At 38.8% G+C, this 16,081-nt stretch overlaps 1 protein-coding gene across 1 annotated transcript in view; it reads right to left on the minus strand.

The window, feature by feature from the left end:
* NPAS3 (neuronal PAS domain protein 3) overlaps nucleotides 1-16,081 on the minus strand; it is an 813,175-nt gene that overhangs the window by 560,023 nt on the left and 237,071 nt on the right. The window contains exons 3-4 of the mRNA XM_067534288.1: nucleotides 3,304-3,548; nucleotides 3,141-3,191 (exon numbers count right to left, since the gene is read on the minus strand). Coding sequence (XP_067390389.1) covers nucleotides 3,141-3,191; nucleotides 3,304-3,548 — 296 coding nt within the window. The remainder of the gene's footprint in view (nucleotides 1-3,140; nucleotides 3,192-3,303; nucleotides 3,549-16,081) is intronic.

Raw genomic sequence — 16,081 nt, forward strand, 5'->3', positions numbered from 1 at the left:
TATATACAAGTATCTTGCTTATTCTTTGATTTCTATTGTTTCTAAATAGATGTTTTATTTTATATATGTGTATATATTTATTGCCTGTCATAAGGACGCTCATCTCCTGATTTTAAAAATTTTAATATTTAAAGTCAACTACTGCAAAATGTATAAATTATTGCTTACAATGGTTAATATTTCCAAGTAACAATGTCTTAAACAACATGCTAAAAAACCTGACTGAAATTTCCTATATTAAAAAGACAGAAAATTTATCTCGTTTAAGCAAATGTCAAATCAGTGGCTAATGCTTTTAAGATTAATAAAAGATATAACAGTTTCTAGATAGCCTCTAAACAAAGATTACCGTGAATGGAGAAGTGATTTACCAATAGTTACCACAATGAAATTTCTTTAAAGGTTACAATCATCAGTTATTTAGCTGAAACACTGCTGAGAACGGGTGGACATTTCTTGAATAATGCATTATGTTCATTGTATACTGAATCTGTATTATAACAATACAGATATTTCTAAAATAATGAAGAAAACTACCTGTTACTTTCCGATTTCTTAACATATAATTTCCATGAAGTAATTGACTCTGGAAATATTACACACCATCACCTAAGCATTCTTTTTGCAAGCACAACTTGGAATAATCTATACAAAATGAGCATAAGAAAACAAACTCATCAGCCTTTATAGACTTTTAAGAAAAGCTGTGATGAATACAGGGCAGAGTAAAGGACCTTTCTGAAATACTAAATTAAAATGATTAAATTGCTGTACAGTAATCCAGGACAAATTTAAAACTAAGCTTTGAAATTTAATTATTAACTTAAACAGACCATCACATTTGAAGGGGGAAAAAAAAGCAGTTGGCCTATACAGTGTAAGTACTTCTCATATAATTTTCCAAATGCCTTTAGGATCTATTCAGGAGATTGCTTGGGGATGCACAAAGTACAATGTCTTGTGTTTTATTGTAGGATTATGAATCACACTTCCTATTATGCTGCAGGCTATTTATGTGAGCTTGTTTATCCATAAGAACTTCTTCAAGGGCAGCAGAAAAAGACCTTAATAAATTAAAATGAATTTATTTTGATGTAATTTCATGAATGTTTGATCAGAATGCGCAACAGGTTTATCTTCAAGGAGAACTAGAAAAGTAATAAAATATACATGCAGTGTACAGTTGAACATGCTTATAGTGAATTCATATATAATGAAACACTATTAGTACAGTGAAGTAGAATGACAGCTCCACATTATTTCACAGCACTGCAATGTGTAAAATACAATCCTAGTTACTAATAAGCAGCTTCCACTTAATATTAAAAAAAAAAAAAAAAAAAAAGACTTCTTTGGCTCCCACGTGACCCTGCATGATTGGAGACATGAGATCAAGTACAAAACACTCTAAAATGGCAGCAGTAGTGCCACCAATTGGGTGGTGAGATAGTATTAAAATGTTTCGTTCTGTTTTTTGGTAGGCAGAAGAATGGATGAACCTGAGCCAGAGTGCTTATATTTAAATATGTTCCTGTCTGACAGTGACCAGTGTTCAAATATATATTTTTTAATTCCAAAACAGGACACTGAAAAAGCAGAGTGGATACAATGAAAACTTACACAAGATTTTTTAAACCACAACCAGGGACCCACAGAAATCAGACATTCTGTACCACAGGAGAGCTTGTAACATCATTGTATAAGACTGTGTGTGTGTTATTTCAACAGATAGATCCCAGATCCCAGAATCAACAGTGAAAAAAACAGGAAAAAAATCCACTTACTTTACATCCCTATCACAACAGCTTTACTGTATTTAGCAGCTTTCCCAGTGCATGAAAACACATATCCTCTCATTCTGAAGAGTATGAGAGTAACACTTGCATATTTTTGACATCACAAGCATGATGATAACTATTCATATTCTTATACTGGGAATGAGGCCATTTCCATTCTTTCAGGAAAAATATTACATGGCAGATGGTATAAATGCACATATATGAATATGGACAAACACATGTATGATCCCTAGATCATTAGTCTGCAAGTCCGTTGTTTATTCTCCTCCATGTCTATTCCCTTCCAGTGTAAAATTATCACATTTCTCATGTAATATTTTTTCTTCTAGTCAGAAGGGCAACTGAAAGCTGCCTACATAGCCAATACTAGTACCAGTGTATAGCCAGCTGTCAGGTGCTGACTTAAAAACTCAGAGATTTCTATTTCTCCCTTAGAAGCGGCCACTTCTGATGCCCCCAACTACATACAGCCTTATTCCATCTAGTCCAGTCCAGTGTTTCACATGTATAACTAACTACAACAGATAGAAAATGAAGGGTTCATGATATCCTGCTCGATTTAGACTATGTCTCTTCTAAAATGTAAAAAATGAATGGCCAAAATAAAACAGAATAAAATTCTGTACTGCTAAAGGCAGACCAGAGAGCTAATGGCTCTTTTTTAATGGCTTTCAGTAGTCTAACTTGGTTAAAAAATGTTAAATTAATTATAACAGAAAGGGAGATCACACTTGTCTATGTGAGAAAAAGTAGGATTTAAAGATGACACTAAAAATTTCAGGCTTAAAAGAGTATACACATTATCCAAAACACTGCACAAGACTGATTTTCAGATGTAGGTTCCAAAATAAGGCTAATAGCCCCTGTGCTTGGGTGCTCCAAGGATACACTGGTCTGAAATACCCATTTTAGTTGCCTAACTGCTCATTTGAACATACAGTTTAGATACTCACATTTGAAACGATCCATTTTAGCTGAATTTCTCACGGTACTTGCTCAGAGCTCAAATATTTTATGCATATGTTGTAAGAAAATAAATGAAATTCAGGTCTTTGTTTTGGTGACTGACAAAAATTTAATCTGATCTGCTTGAATTTACTATAAACATGAATTCAGATATTTAATATACCATTCAATAAATGACCCCAAGCCAAGAAATGTTACCATGCTCCACCCAAAATCTTTTTGTACAGTATGAAAATAAACAAAACCACAATAAATGTAAATCACTTTAAAATAAATCATTTAATCTCCATCTCCCAGAAACCTTACTGCTATCATAGTTATACTGACAAGTTTGTTTTAAAATGAAATAGAAATAGAATAAGAGGTTTATTTCACCTTCACATGGTGTCTTTCTCATGCAGACCTCAGATTTCCACATTTGTATCCCTTTAAAGGATTTGATATGCAGGAAAAGAAGAAAGGATGATGGTAAAAAATTCAATTTAAAGATTACTACAGGCTGCCACAATCCATACTAAACAATATGCTATTTTCATACCTTTTACTGATGTGTTGGGTGGAGGTCCTTCCATTCTCAAGTTCCATGGAGGATCCCCCTGATTAGCAAAGTCCCTCATTTTCAGATAGCTAATTGTAAGTCGGATGATGGATGCCTTGTCAAGCTGGCTTGTAATGGCTGCAGGGAGCGGCAACAACTTCGCCAGCTCGTAGAATTCAAAATTTTCCTTTCCCCGGCGAGAACGAGCAGCATCTCGGGACTTTTCCTTTCTCAAGGCTTGTAAACTGAAACAAAAACAACAAAGGAGGACATTCATCAGTATTAGTGTTCTGTCACATGTAACCCACTTGCTTTCATTGATGGGTTCCTATATAAATTACCCACATTTTCCAAATGCTGACATGTACAGATATGCAAGTTTCAGGATAGACTTCAACAAGACTGTACTCTCTGAATATTTGCGCTCTAATAATGGTATTTTCCTTTCAGTAGTAACAAAAGAGTAACAGTTCTTAATTCAGTTCTGTCATCCTCTAAGCCTGACCACCAACCAGTCTCAAACCTTTACAGGGCACCTGGATTTGCGAGGGGCTTCCCTTGAATGGATTAAAGAGGCGCCTTACAAATCCTGACCAATCAGAGCCCAGTTTTGTGTCAAGCTGTACCAAAGGCCATACCTCTGGCTCTAAGAAGCCTCTTATTAAGCCTCATTATGAAAAGCTGAGGGAAGAGTAAAGGGCCACTCATGTTCTCCTCCCACCACCCACATGCTTTGGGAGATGCCTTATGCAAGCGGCTGTCCTTTATCCTTGGGATATTTGTATTTTCATTTAATTGGTTAATGTATGTGGTTGTTATGTTGACTAACCACTATATTTTTATCCTATTCTGAGTTCCATAAGCTTGAGTTTGTTGTTACAACTTTGGTGCAGACGTGGTTTTTGCAGAGGGTAAATTTATTCAGCAGCTCTTACTAGCACAGTAGGGAGGAAGGGGTATATCTCCCCCATAAATGTGGGATTCAATGTAAAGGCAGAAGAAGCGCAACGTGAATGGGGGGGTGTGGAGGAACAGAAGGGGGACAGGATCACCCTGGCTTTTGCTCCGCAGCCCAATACTGGGCACTGCGGTGGATGCTCAAGCCCGTCCAGCTCCTGCTCTTGCCTCTGCCTCCCCCACCCTCCGAGTACACATACAGTTACTGCCTCCTGATTGATTGAGGTGTGCCCTGTCCCCATCCCCTGCTGGGGAAGTGCCTGGCCAGAACCTGATTAGCTCTCAGCTCCTAAACAATCCGCCAACAATGGTGAGGCAGTAACAGGAATGAGATGGAGTCAGAGGGGAAGTGGAGCTGAGCTGGGGCAGAAGCATAGATGCAGGGGCAGAAACATAGTTCAGTCCCCACAATGTTTGCTTTGCACACCTCCACCCCATCAGTTCCACTGCCCCTGGTTCAATGTGCAGTTCACACCCAGAGACCCACATGCAGACGGTCTAGTCTCTCTCAATGGTGGCTATAACCATTTTTACGGAGGAGGAGCATGGCTTGTGGTACTGGCGTAGGTAAGCTGGACAGTATTTCTACATGGGTAGCCAGACCTTGGTGTCTGCCATTCAGTACTAAGTGTCGCTTTTGCTTTGGCTGAGCAGTTACAATCACTCTTTGCTACAAAGACTCTGTTCATTGTCTTCCTTCATTTGTTTACATTCTTGTTTGTTTAATAATGCTATGCCCATTTCCTTCTATTTCCAAACTAATTTCCATCTTTGACAAGGTTCCTGGCCTAATGGATGGGGGAAAACTGTAGACGAGATATATCTTGATTTTAGTAAGGCTTTTGCCACAATCCCACACAACATTTGCATAAGTAAACAAGGGAAATGTGGTCTAATTATAATTACTATAAGGCAGGTTCATAACCAGTTAAAACATTTTACATAAAGAATAATTATCAGCAGTTTACTGTCAAACTGGAAGGACACAGCTGGATCCAGTACTATTTATAAAATTTTCATTAATGATTTGGAAAGTAGAATGTAAAGTATGCTTATAAAATTAGTGGATAACACCAAGCTGAGAGGAGTTGCAAGCACTTTGGAGGACAGGATTAGAATTCAAAATGACCTTGATAAATTGGAGAACTGGTCTGAAATAAAAAAGATGAACTTCAATAAAGATAAATGCAAAGTATTTCACTTAAGAAGGAAAACTCAAATGCACAAATACAAAATGGGGAATAACTGACTAGGTGGTCATACTGCTGAAAAGGATAAGGGGGTTATAGCAGATCACAAATCAAATGTGTATCAACAATATGATACAGTTATAAAAAAAAATATTCCAGGGTGTATTAACAGTAAAAATCCCAATTTTTAAAAGCTTCTAAATTTGTGGCACTGTGACCACTCAGAATGACAACAAAATACAAAAAATACCTTTTTCAATGGTCACCACTTATGCATACATAGATGTACACACATGTATATGTATAAACACACACCCATACGACAAAGTCAGCGTGGTATTCATGCGGTCAACTGTGTTGTATCCTTTCACCCTCTGCCCACTAATCTATTTTGACTGGGACATACTCCATCGTTTCTAATATCCGAGAAGCTTCAAAAAGTCAACATTTTGTTTTTAAAACAATTTGCAAGAGAAATTTTTCCATCTTTCCCTCCAGTGGGGCATTTCCTCTGAAATTTTCTTTTTTGAGGTGCAGAATGGGCAATATTTTGTCCTGGGCCAGTAAAAGTGTTAAGGTTCAGTATTTTGACCCTCCAGGAGTTGAAGTAGGAACTTTCTATTCAGAAAAAAAAGATTATTCAACAGTAACTGTTGTTCTTTGAGATTTATCTCTCCGGGATATGGTGCCTCTGGTGTAAAGTTGCAGAGTGATATCATTACCCTACTCTATATAAGGGACTGTATCCCCTCAACCACTTCAGTTCCTTCTCCCTAAATGAAGAGTCCTGATATTATTTAGAACGCCAAGGCATAGGAGAAGGTGGGCAGATAGGCAACTCTTGAAGAACAGAAGTTACTAGTTAGTAACACCTCTTTCTTCTTCTTCTTCGAGGGCCGCTGTGTATTTCCATTTCTGGGAGATTAGAAAGCAGTGCTCTACCAGGATGGAGGGCAAGGAGTTCTTAGCTAATTATGGACAGTATCACAGCCCTCCTAAACTGGGCACTGGAGCATGATGGTAACTCCAAAAAGTAGTGTCTGGTGAAAGTGTGCATAGAACTCCAAGTTGCTGATTAGCCTATCACTTTGGAGGAATCTGCTTAAGACATACCACTGAAGCTACAGTAGCTCTCTTGCAATGAATCCTGAAATCAGCAGGTACTGTTTCCTAGGTAAAATGTAGCAGCATTCCATTCATCTCCTAATCCAGTGATAAAGTCTCTGTTTGGTAATATATTCTCCCCATATGCTACAAATAATTTATTAGATTTGTAATCTAAGTAAGAGCTGGGATGGGGTCTCATGGTGACTTTGTCATTGTGGAACATAGTATAAGGTAGAATGGCAATCAGATCCTCCTAGCAGATGTAATTGCTATGAGCAAGATCATTTTTATTGCTAAATCTTTGAGAACAAGAGAGGTTTGTATCAGAGGCACTCAAGAAGTGCCCATCAGCTTCATTATAACAAGAATTAAGTTCAAGGAAGGCAGGGGCTCCCTAACAGTAAGGAAATACATTCACCATGTCCTTAAGGAACAGGACACTGTAGGGTGAGAGAAGATTGGCTTGTGGCTTGACTTCAGGGACCCCAATTTGAGATTAAATGAATCCAGTGGCCCACACAGTAAACCATTTCCTTTTTTCTTTGTAGAATTTTAGGGTGTAGTCTTCCTGGCTTGTAAGAGGAACGCTCTGACAGCAGAAACTGTCCATATTAGTTAGCAGGTTATCCTCCACTTTGCAAGGTGGAATGTTTCTGGCAGAACCTTCTCTTGCAGTTGAGGGACATAGACAGATGGTGTATTGCTCCCTGACGAATACAAGAGATCTGGATACCACTGCTGATGAGGCCACATTGGGGTTATTAGTATGAAGTTTGCTTGGGCAACAAGGAATCTTGCTTCAGTAATCATTTGCCAATAGCAGGTTCAGGAGGCATTGGATATCACCTCTGGGACTGCATTCCTTGGCATTACAGAGAGCAGGAAGCATCTTGGAAGCAGAAAACCAGGTAAGACGACCTCCTCTTGTTTGAGGAAGAGGATTGCGTTAGACATAGGGAACAAACAGTGGCTTTAGTGACCTGGATCTTCTCATCAATTTTGTCACTAAATTTGAGGTCTGTGCCCTCAATCTTCACCTAAGACTTATGTATGAAGCCAGAGGCTGAAGCCAAGAGAACCTTCTAAGAGCCACTCATGTGGCCACTGTTCTTGCACTGGTGTCCAAGGCCTCCTGCACTGTTCTTAGAGAGTGCCTACCAAGCATACAACCCTTGGTGCACAAGGTTATGACTGCTGCCTTCCATTCCTCAGGCAAGGAATCTAGGATGGGGCTCATGGCATCCAACAGGGCATAAGTGCAACAGGACACAACAGCTTGATATTGGCCATTTGAAGGCCTAATGAGCCAGATAAGTAGGCTCTGATGCCATAAGTATCCAACTTATGTCCTTTCCTGACAAAAGGAGCAGAGTAAGATATCTTGTTGTACCTAACTTTTTACTATGCTGCAGATACCACCATAAAGCTTACTAAAGGATTGATGCTAGTGCTGAAGTCTGTGCAAGAGCTGATGTCTCAACCTCCAGCAGGGCTTTCATTAAGTCCTGTATGTAGGGTCCAATGAAGAGCTGAAAAGGGCCCAGCATGACATTCTTCTGCAATGTCTGGATACAAGACAATGAGACAAGTGAAAAGGACAGAGGTCTCATAGTTGAAGTGCGGGGGTCACGTTCATCTTTGAAAAGGTTGAAGGCATCCCAAAGCAGTTCTGAATCAAGACTGAAGACACTGGTACAGGCATAAAGTCAAGCAGTGCAAAAGCATGCAATGAGGTAGCTGCTAGCCTCAATGATGGACCCCGACTCAGGCATGGAGAGAGTGCAGTTGTTATCAGGATCCAAACCTGTGAGGAGTCCTAGTCTGTCAGTGCCAAGATATCAGCTCCAAAGGAGTGTATAGAAAAGGTGAAAACATTACCATTTGAGAGCCTTTAAGATCCTCATGGGTCAGAGGGATGACACTTCCTTTTTTTCTTAAGCTTATGCCCATCTTATGAGGAGATGTGCTTCTTCTGTTCTTTCCTTTTACCAAGACATGCATCTTCATGGATCTGTAGAACTAAGACAGAAGTGCTGGCAGCAGAAGATAGGTTTGGAGTTGGTGCCAAAGGTAACAGTACTGAATAAAAAGTAGGTGTTATTGTGGGATCTTCCTGTTTCATCATGAAGGCTACTGAGGGCTTAGCAGGTAGTGTCAATGTGGTCTTCAGTGCTGCCACTTTTGACTTAACAGGTGCTGGTAGCGTCAAGTAATGCTGGGCAAAAGATTTACTTCCACTATAAGGCTGAAGAGATTCCGGTCTCAAGCCCATGATAGAGGCCAGTGTTGGGGCCAGAGCAGCAAAATGTGTCTTGTGGCAGAAGATCTAGGCATGGAGGCTGGTCTCAATACCCTCAACAAGCCGGTTGGAGCATCAGATGGTAGGCACTGAGAAGCCAAATGAGGCTGGAGCCTAAGGTGCAGGGAGTGAAGTTGCAGCAAACCATACACTAAGTTAACTGAGTGGATCTTGCAAGACACAGAAGACACGGGAAATGGACCATCATTCTGTAGTACAACTGATGGACTGGAAGCACACCACTCAAAGCCCTTATGGGACTCAGGGTCCTCAGGACAAAAATGCTCCTGGGCAAGAGCTATGTATGCTGAACTATCCTATATACGCTACACCAACTAACTACAAGAAAATAATAATAAGCTAGACTAAGTGACGATATAGCCTGAGCACACGATCTATATGTCTACACTGCAATGTAAGCCCAGGGTTCAAATTTAGGCTCAAGCCTAACCCCACTTCCATCTACACACAAATCCCGCTAACCCAAGGCTTGGACCTCAGACCCCAGGACCTCATAGGCTCAGTCAAGCCAGAACCCAAGGTTCAGTCCTATTGCTTTGCTTTGTAGACACAGCTCCACTGGACTTGTGCTCTGCATTTTGCCAAAAGTATCCCATAATCCCACAGGCCAACTTTCTTTATCCTGAGGACAATCAAGTTTTCTCACACTGCAGCAGGGCTAGAGTGGCCACATTTTTGGGAGGGCAGCAGAAAATCTGGGATATGGGTGGTTGGCCTCAGGCCCCCATAATGCAGTATAGATGCTGGAGCCCCAGGTTGGGAATCAGGGTTCAACAATTCCTAACTTGGGGTTACACCTGAGTATAGATGCTCAAGCCTAGGTTCTACTAACCCCAGGCTTCCATTACAATGTACACAAACCCTATAGTGAATTCCACCCACTCTCTGCAATTGGTTGGTGGTTAGAAGGGCGCACTCCCTTATATGGAGTAGGGCGATGACATCATGCTCAGGCAAGGTCTCTCACGGACCTCCAAAGGGTTTTCAAAACAGTTCCTTAACTTGATATCAGAGGCACCATATCCCACAAGTAGGAATAAATAGAGGCCTTTGAAAAAGAAAGGGGAGTTGTTCAGCAGCTAGCACTAGGTGAGTCTGACAAATTATATCATAAAATATTACATCTAGTTATGGCTACAAAAGCAAAGCTATTTTTGGTTATTTAGAGGTTTATAAGATGTATTATTTATAATCCTCATTTCCTTCTCTGGCCTGTACTGCAGGACTAATGGTAAAGCTGGTTTTACAGGTGGAGGAGCACAATAAATCATTTTAAAATGTTATTGTTCTTATGTACAACATTTCTAGAAATTCTAGAAAATGTGGCAGATGCAGAGTACATGATGGTATGGTATCAAAGTTCTATTGACACTAATTTGGGAAAACCTGCATAACTCACACGACTTCAACATTTTTGTACTCATTCCAGTCTTATGCTGATAAACCCGCACCCATCATGTATTCTACCTATCTTTTACACTTATAGGCACATGCGTGTACACATGTACACTAGACAGAAATCGGTCTCTTTAAAAGTTGTATAATCAGAGAGTGTGAAGCTCTTCATTTTTGCAAACTACCATGGCAATTTTTTTAAATGTTACAAAATATATGCTGACCTACATTATTAATAATTCCTTAAATGATTAATGCTCTGTTTACTTTCTGCATTTGCCTTAGTTTGGACAATGATAATCAATGAAGTCAGTTTAAGTTTTTAGTGCTTGCAAGTCTGTGTTTCAAACAGAACAGGTGAATGTTTACATTTACAAACAATTGTTCCTATTTGTATTTTGAAATACAGTCTTGATCATTGTTATTTGTCTCTGGTTTCATATGAGTGTGTTTGCTTGGTTTTTTTGTTTTTTTTTTGTTTTTTTTTTTGGACTAATTTTAGTTTACACTGTCCCTTTAAACCCAATTGTCAATATTATTCAAGAATCCCCTCAGTGAGATTCTTTTGAAATGTCAGTTTTCACAACTCTGACCCTCCATAATTACACCAACACTATACAGGTCCCATAGTCTTTTAAAGTGACAGCACTGTATTTGTAATAAATAGTGATTGGTTTGGAGGGCTACAGCAATAAAATAAAGCTCTAGGGACAGAAAGATTGTGGAAATCGTGATCTAATGGCTGAAGCCAATGGCAATGACATAGTGTGTCCTTTAGTCTATTGCCCATTTTCATTAACTAGCACCAAAAAATGTAGCAAATTCTCACAAGGTGTGCAAATTAATTTTTGTAACGCTACTGAAATCCTGCATTTTCCCAAGAACCCCTGCAAACACTGCAAGACCCTAGAATCCAGCACTTTTTTCTTTGCATCACTGTACAGTGACAGTGGTGATTATCATCATGCACACAAATTCACCTAGTGAATTTCATAAGTCTCTAATAGATTTCATTTAGTAGCAGCAAAACCAGACAGTACAATAATACTTACCACCCAATGTCTAACAATTTTATATGTATTAATTAAATATAGATAATTAATAAAAACATTTCTATGGTCTTTTTTATCCAAGGATCTCAAAGTACACTATAAACACTCTTCAGTTAAGTCTCATAGTACCTTTGTCATCAGATGGATATTGTATCTACTTTACAAAAGGGAAATCTAAAACACACAAAGGTTGTGTGAGTTGTGCAATATCATGCAGTGAGTTATTGGCAGAGAATGGACTAGAGCCCAGGAGTCCTGACTCCCAGCTCCATGATCTAATCACTAAATAACACAGACTTTCAATTATCTGCATTTTTTTCTGTACAGCATTTTCTGGTGCAGCCAAGATAACACCTTCTACTTGTTAAATAGGTAACTAGGTTAGAAGAAGTATGATATATGGAAATACAGTGCACTTCTTTTATAAGAATCACATCCGTCCCGGATGATTTGATTCTTACAAGTGGAGTATTTTAGTTAGTGTCAGAACGATTTTTTCACAGTGGTTTTGATCACTATGTGCGGTTGATTCTTATATCAATTATTCTTATAAATGGAGTGCACTGTAAACGTATACTGTGGCTTATGCAACTTAATATATGTACAGTGGTTTTTTAGTTATACATGGTAAATACTAGAAATACACTTTCTCATCTTGTCTTCAATGCACTATCACTAACCTACAGTGTGCCACATCACTTTATTACTCTTTTTTAGTTAGACCTATGCAACCGAATACATAGATGGGTCAATGTTAGCTGATCTGAGAGAGAGAGAGAGAGAGAGAGAATGAGTTTTTACACATTCTGACCTAACATAGGACTCTCTCACCATTCCCTATTTTAGCTACATTTCTGACTGGGATAATTTTGGCTATTGTGTTCAGGGAGACCAAAGACAACCAAGGTGGGAATTAAAGCTGGTTCACATCAGTGGGTGAGCACAGCAGCTGGCTATTAATGTTTGAGTGGAACATTATAATAATCTGTTGTCTATGACCACCAATGCTATGGCATATAAATGTTCCCCCCTCAAATTTCACTGAAGATCCTGGTGCTTCAGTGACCTGTGACAAATTAATTAAACGAGAAGACAGAAACTGAAACAGCAGTGGTGGAGGCCCGTCAATGAATCCAACTGTCTGCAACAGAAGATTTTTTATGCTTTTATACCACTATTATTGTATTTAAACTTTTTGGCCACTACATTGCCACAGTGGCTTCTTAAAGAGTGTATTCAGTGCAATCCAACACCTGATTAATGCAACAATTGGGGAAATTAAGGTTGCATATAGAAAAAAGAAACATGTTACAGACATACAGAAAAAACATGTGGGAAAATGTAATGGCCCATGGACTGGTCCCCTTTCAAATTTCAGACATTCTTATTGAACCTCCAAGAAGGAAGCTGTTTGTGGGAAAGAAATTGGTTACCACACTTTAATCTCTCCCTCTAAAGCAGAACATATGGTCCCTGATGTTAGCAGGAGATCAGTTAGCCATGGGTGAACAGTTATGATAACTGATCATAAAAATATTGGTTCTTCCAGTAAGGTGGCCATCTATGGTTCCATAAGTCTGTAGTCCTAGGCAAAGACCTGCCTTTTCCTCTTGTGCTTGTAGCAAGAACTCCAACCACCTGGTCCCAAGAGACAAAGTGAAAAAGAGTAGTAATTTGGTCAAAGCACAATTCTAGGAAACAGGAGACACTCATTCTATTTTTGGATTTGCAACATTCATGTGTGTGCTTGGTAAATCACTTAAGCAGCCCATGTTTCAGTTTCCTCATTTGTAAAATGGGAATAATACCACCTACAAACTTGTTAATTAATGTTTGTAAAAACATCTTGAGATCCTTGAAGGGAAAGTGCTACATATATGCAAAGTAATATTATTAAGAAAAGTTTATTGAACGTCAGAAGATACAAGGGTGGTTGTGGGATATCCTGGTTATTCACCATAACCTTATTTTTTTAGTGCACATCAGGCAATTACCATGATCATAGGTACCAAATGGATGCTAGGTTCAGAACTGCTTGACAATAGAACTCCACCAAGACCAATGGATGGTGGGCACAGAACCACCATATGGTCATGTGTTGTCAGGGGAAAGATTCCAAGTCCACCATGTATTTATGAGCATTGTAAAGTCAGGCAGGCAGGGACATTAAACTTGTACCATTACTGATGGTGGGAGGAGACAGCTATATTGATGCTAAGATGCTCCACGTTTTGTTTTTTTACATTATTCTACTGACAGTTCTAAAGTACTTTGAAATGATAGAGGTTTTTTTTTTTTCAGTATAACAGTTACAAGTGAACAGAGGAAAATGAAACAATATACATTGTGTTCCTATAGGAAGTGAATCTGAATTCAAAATCAAAATCATGTCTGGTTTTATAAAACTGTAACTCAAATACAATTAGCTTACCAAAATCAATACCTAAGCCACCCTAAAGTTTTGTTCATTTCTACTTTCTATATGACTCATTTGAATTGTGTTTATTTTCTGACTCAACTTCTGAGTATGTATTTTTTTCCCTCTCTCAGCTTATTTTTAACCCCCGTTATCTTTTTTTGGTAAGCCTACCTACAGTGTCACATCCATGGATATCTCCCTTGTTCTACAGGTGATATCTCAACTCAGAATTTAAAAACTTTAAGATGACTAAAAATAATGATGTTATTTCACAAAAGAGAATATTTTATATGAAGGGAAAAACTCCCAAAGAAGTGGGAGTGGAATAGGGTCAAAAACCTTATTAATTTTATGTCTTTTTTTTTAAAGTACATCTGAGAATTCAGTCAGGCAGATTTTTATGGATTTCCCTCCTTGTTTGCTTAGGAGATCCTAGCATTGCACAGTTCTACTATTTATCAATTAATCTGGCATGCAACCTCAAAGGAAGAAGGCCAACTCGTATTAAAAATTCAACCATCAAAAATTCATCAAAGACTCTAGGATTTTAACTCATGAACTTTTGAACACCCTCCCTACTTGGTCAGATCTCTGGTCAAAATTAGCAGTGGAATCTATAGTTATTACAATATCCACACTTGCTCTGACATGTGCTGCATGAGGAGACTTTCAGGTGAAAGTGCAACATCTAATCCACTGAGCCACAATGCCTTTCCAAACAGTTCTTCTCATCAGACAAGATATATCTGACGTCGGACTAAGTTTAAAGTCAATCAAATCAAGCCCGGTGCATGAACAAACATTTTTCAGGGGCATTCATTTTTCTATGCCATAAATATCAGTGCTCTCACGAGGCAAAAGTTAGCCAAAAATGTAAACAAAACTATTATCTGGCATTATCATGAATAGCATAGCCCACAAATTGAAGCCTTTTAATGCTACCCAGGAAAAAGTAATGACTGCAGAAATCTTTCTTTAATGTGTGAAGAAAGCTACAGAGTATATGCTGGAAGTTAAAGCTGGAACCTTCAAGTTCAAGGTAAGAACTCTGCTGCTTAACTAATGCACTGCTCATAGCTGTCATCATTAATTTATGTTAGCCTCTGTAAACATCAAGAGTATAATAGGCCAATTTCACAACTAAATATAGATGCACATTTTGCCCTTATATAAATGGCAGATTGCTGCTGTAGATCATCACTGCAGCAACACGTCAGTAAAGATGCACTGTTTGATGGTCTGATGCTCACACAATATATAAAACCAGTTGTAATGGTTGTTTGGAAGCAAAGTGTAACATAGCAGCAAAATTTCATTTGTTCCACAAACTCAGGATATATTAAGCTTGGCTGGCAAAGACTGTTTGATGTGCTAAATCAGTTTGACCTTCATTTTTGCTTTATATTTCTCATTTAACACATGAAATGACCATTATTTTTCTCTATATAAGAAAATATCATAGAACTGGAATACCATTAAAATGTCGCCTTTCCTGATATGTAGCAAAAAAATAAGTTTTAGGTATTTCAGCAATTTTTGTAAATGAGCTGTTGTAAGTTGTTAAAAATAACACACATATTAACCCAAGTTTTTGATAATCATATGTGGGTTTTGTGTTTGTTTGACATGTTACAGAAAGTGGTTCAAGTAAATGCATGCATGGTCTCTCCCTCAGTAAAGGTTTGTTTGAATCTTATTAAATTACATGTTTCATCATCAATGGACGTGGCATCATAGAAGATTAGGATTGGAAGGAACCTCAGAAGGTCATCTAGTCCAACCCCCTGCTCAAAGCAGGGCTAACCCCAACTAAATCATACCAGCCACAGCTTTGTCAAGCTGAACCTTAAAAACCTCTAAAGAAGGATGGAGATTCCACCACCTTCCAAGGTAACCCATTCCAGTGCTTCACCACCCCCTAGTGAAAACATTGTTCCTAATATCCAACCTAGACCTGCCCTACTGCAACTTGAGACCATTTCTCCTTGTTCTGTCATCTTTCACCACTGAGAACAGCCTAGTTACATTTTCTTTGGAACCCTCCTTCAGGTATCAAATCCCCCCTCACTCTTCTCTTCTGCAGACTAAACGAGCCCAGTTCCCTCAGCCTCTCCTCATAAGTCATGTGCCCCAGCCCCCTAATCATTTTGCACTCCAATGGACTCTCTACAATTTGTCCACATCCCTTCTGTACTGGGGAGCCCAAAACTGGACACAATAGTCCAAATGTGGCCTCACCAGTGTCGAATAGAGGGGAATAATCACTTCCTTCGATCTGCTGGTAATACTCCTATAATGCAGCCCAATATGCTATTAGCCTTCTTGGCAACAAGGGCAT

The sequence above is a fragment of the Emydura macquarii genome, unplaced genomic scaffold (genome assembly GCF_026122565.2).
Source record: "Emydura macquarii macquarii isolate MOO-44397 ecotype Brisbane River unplaced genomic scaffold, CSIRO-AGI_Emac_v2 contig_374, whole genome shotgun sequence".
Lineage (NCBI taxonomy): Eukaryota > Metazoa > Chordata > Testudines > Chelidae > Emydura > Emydura macquarii.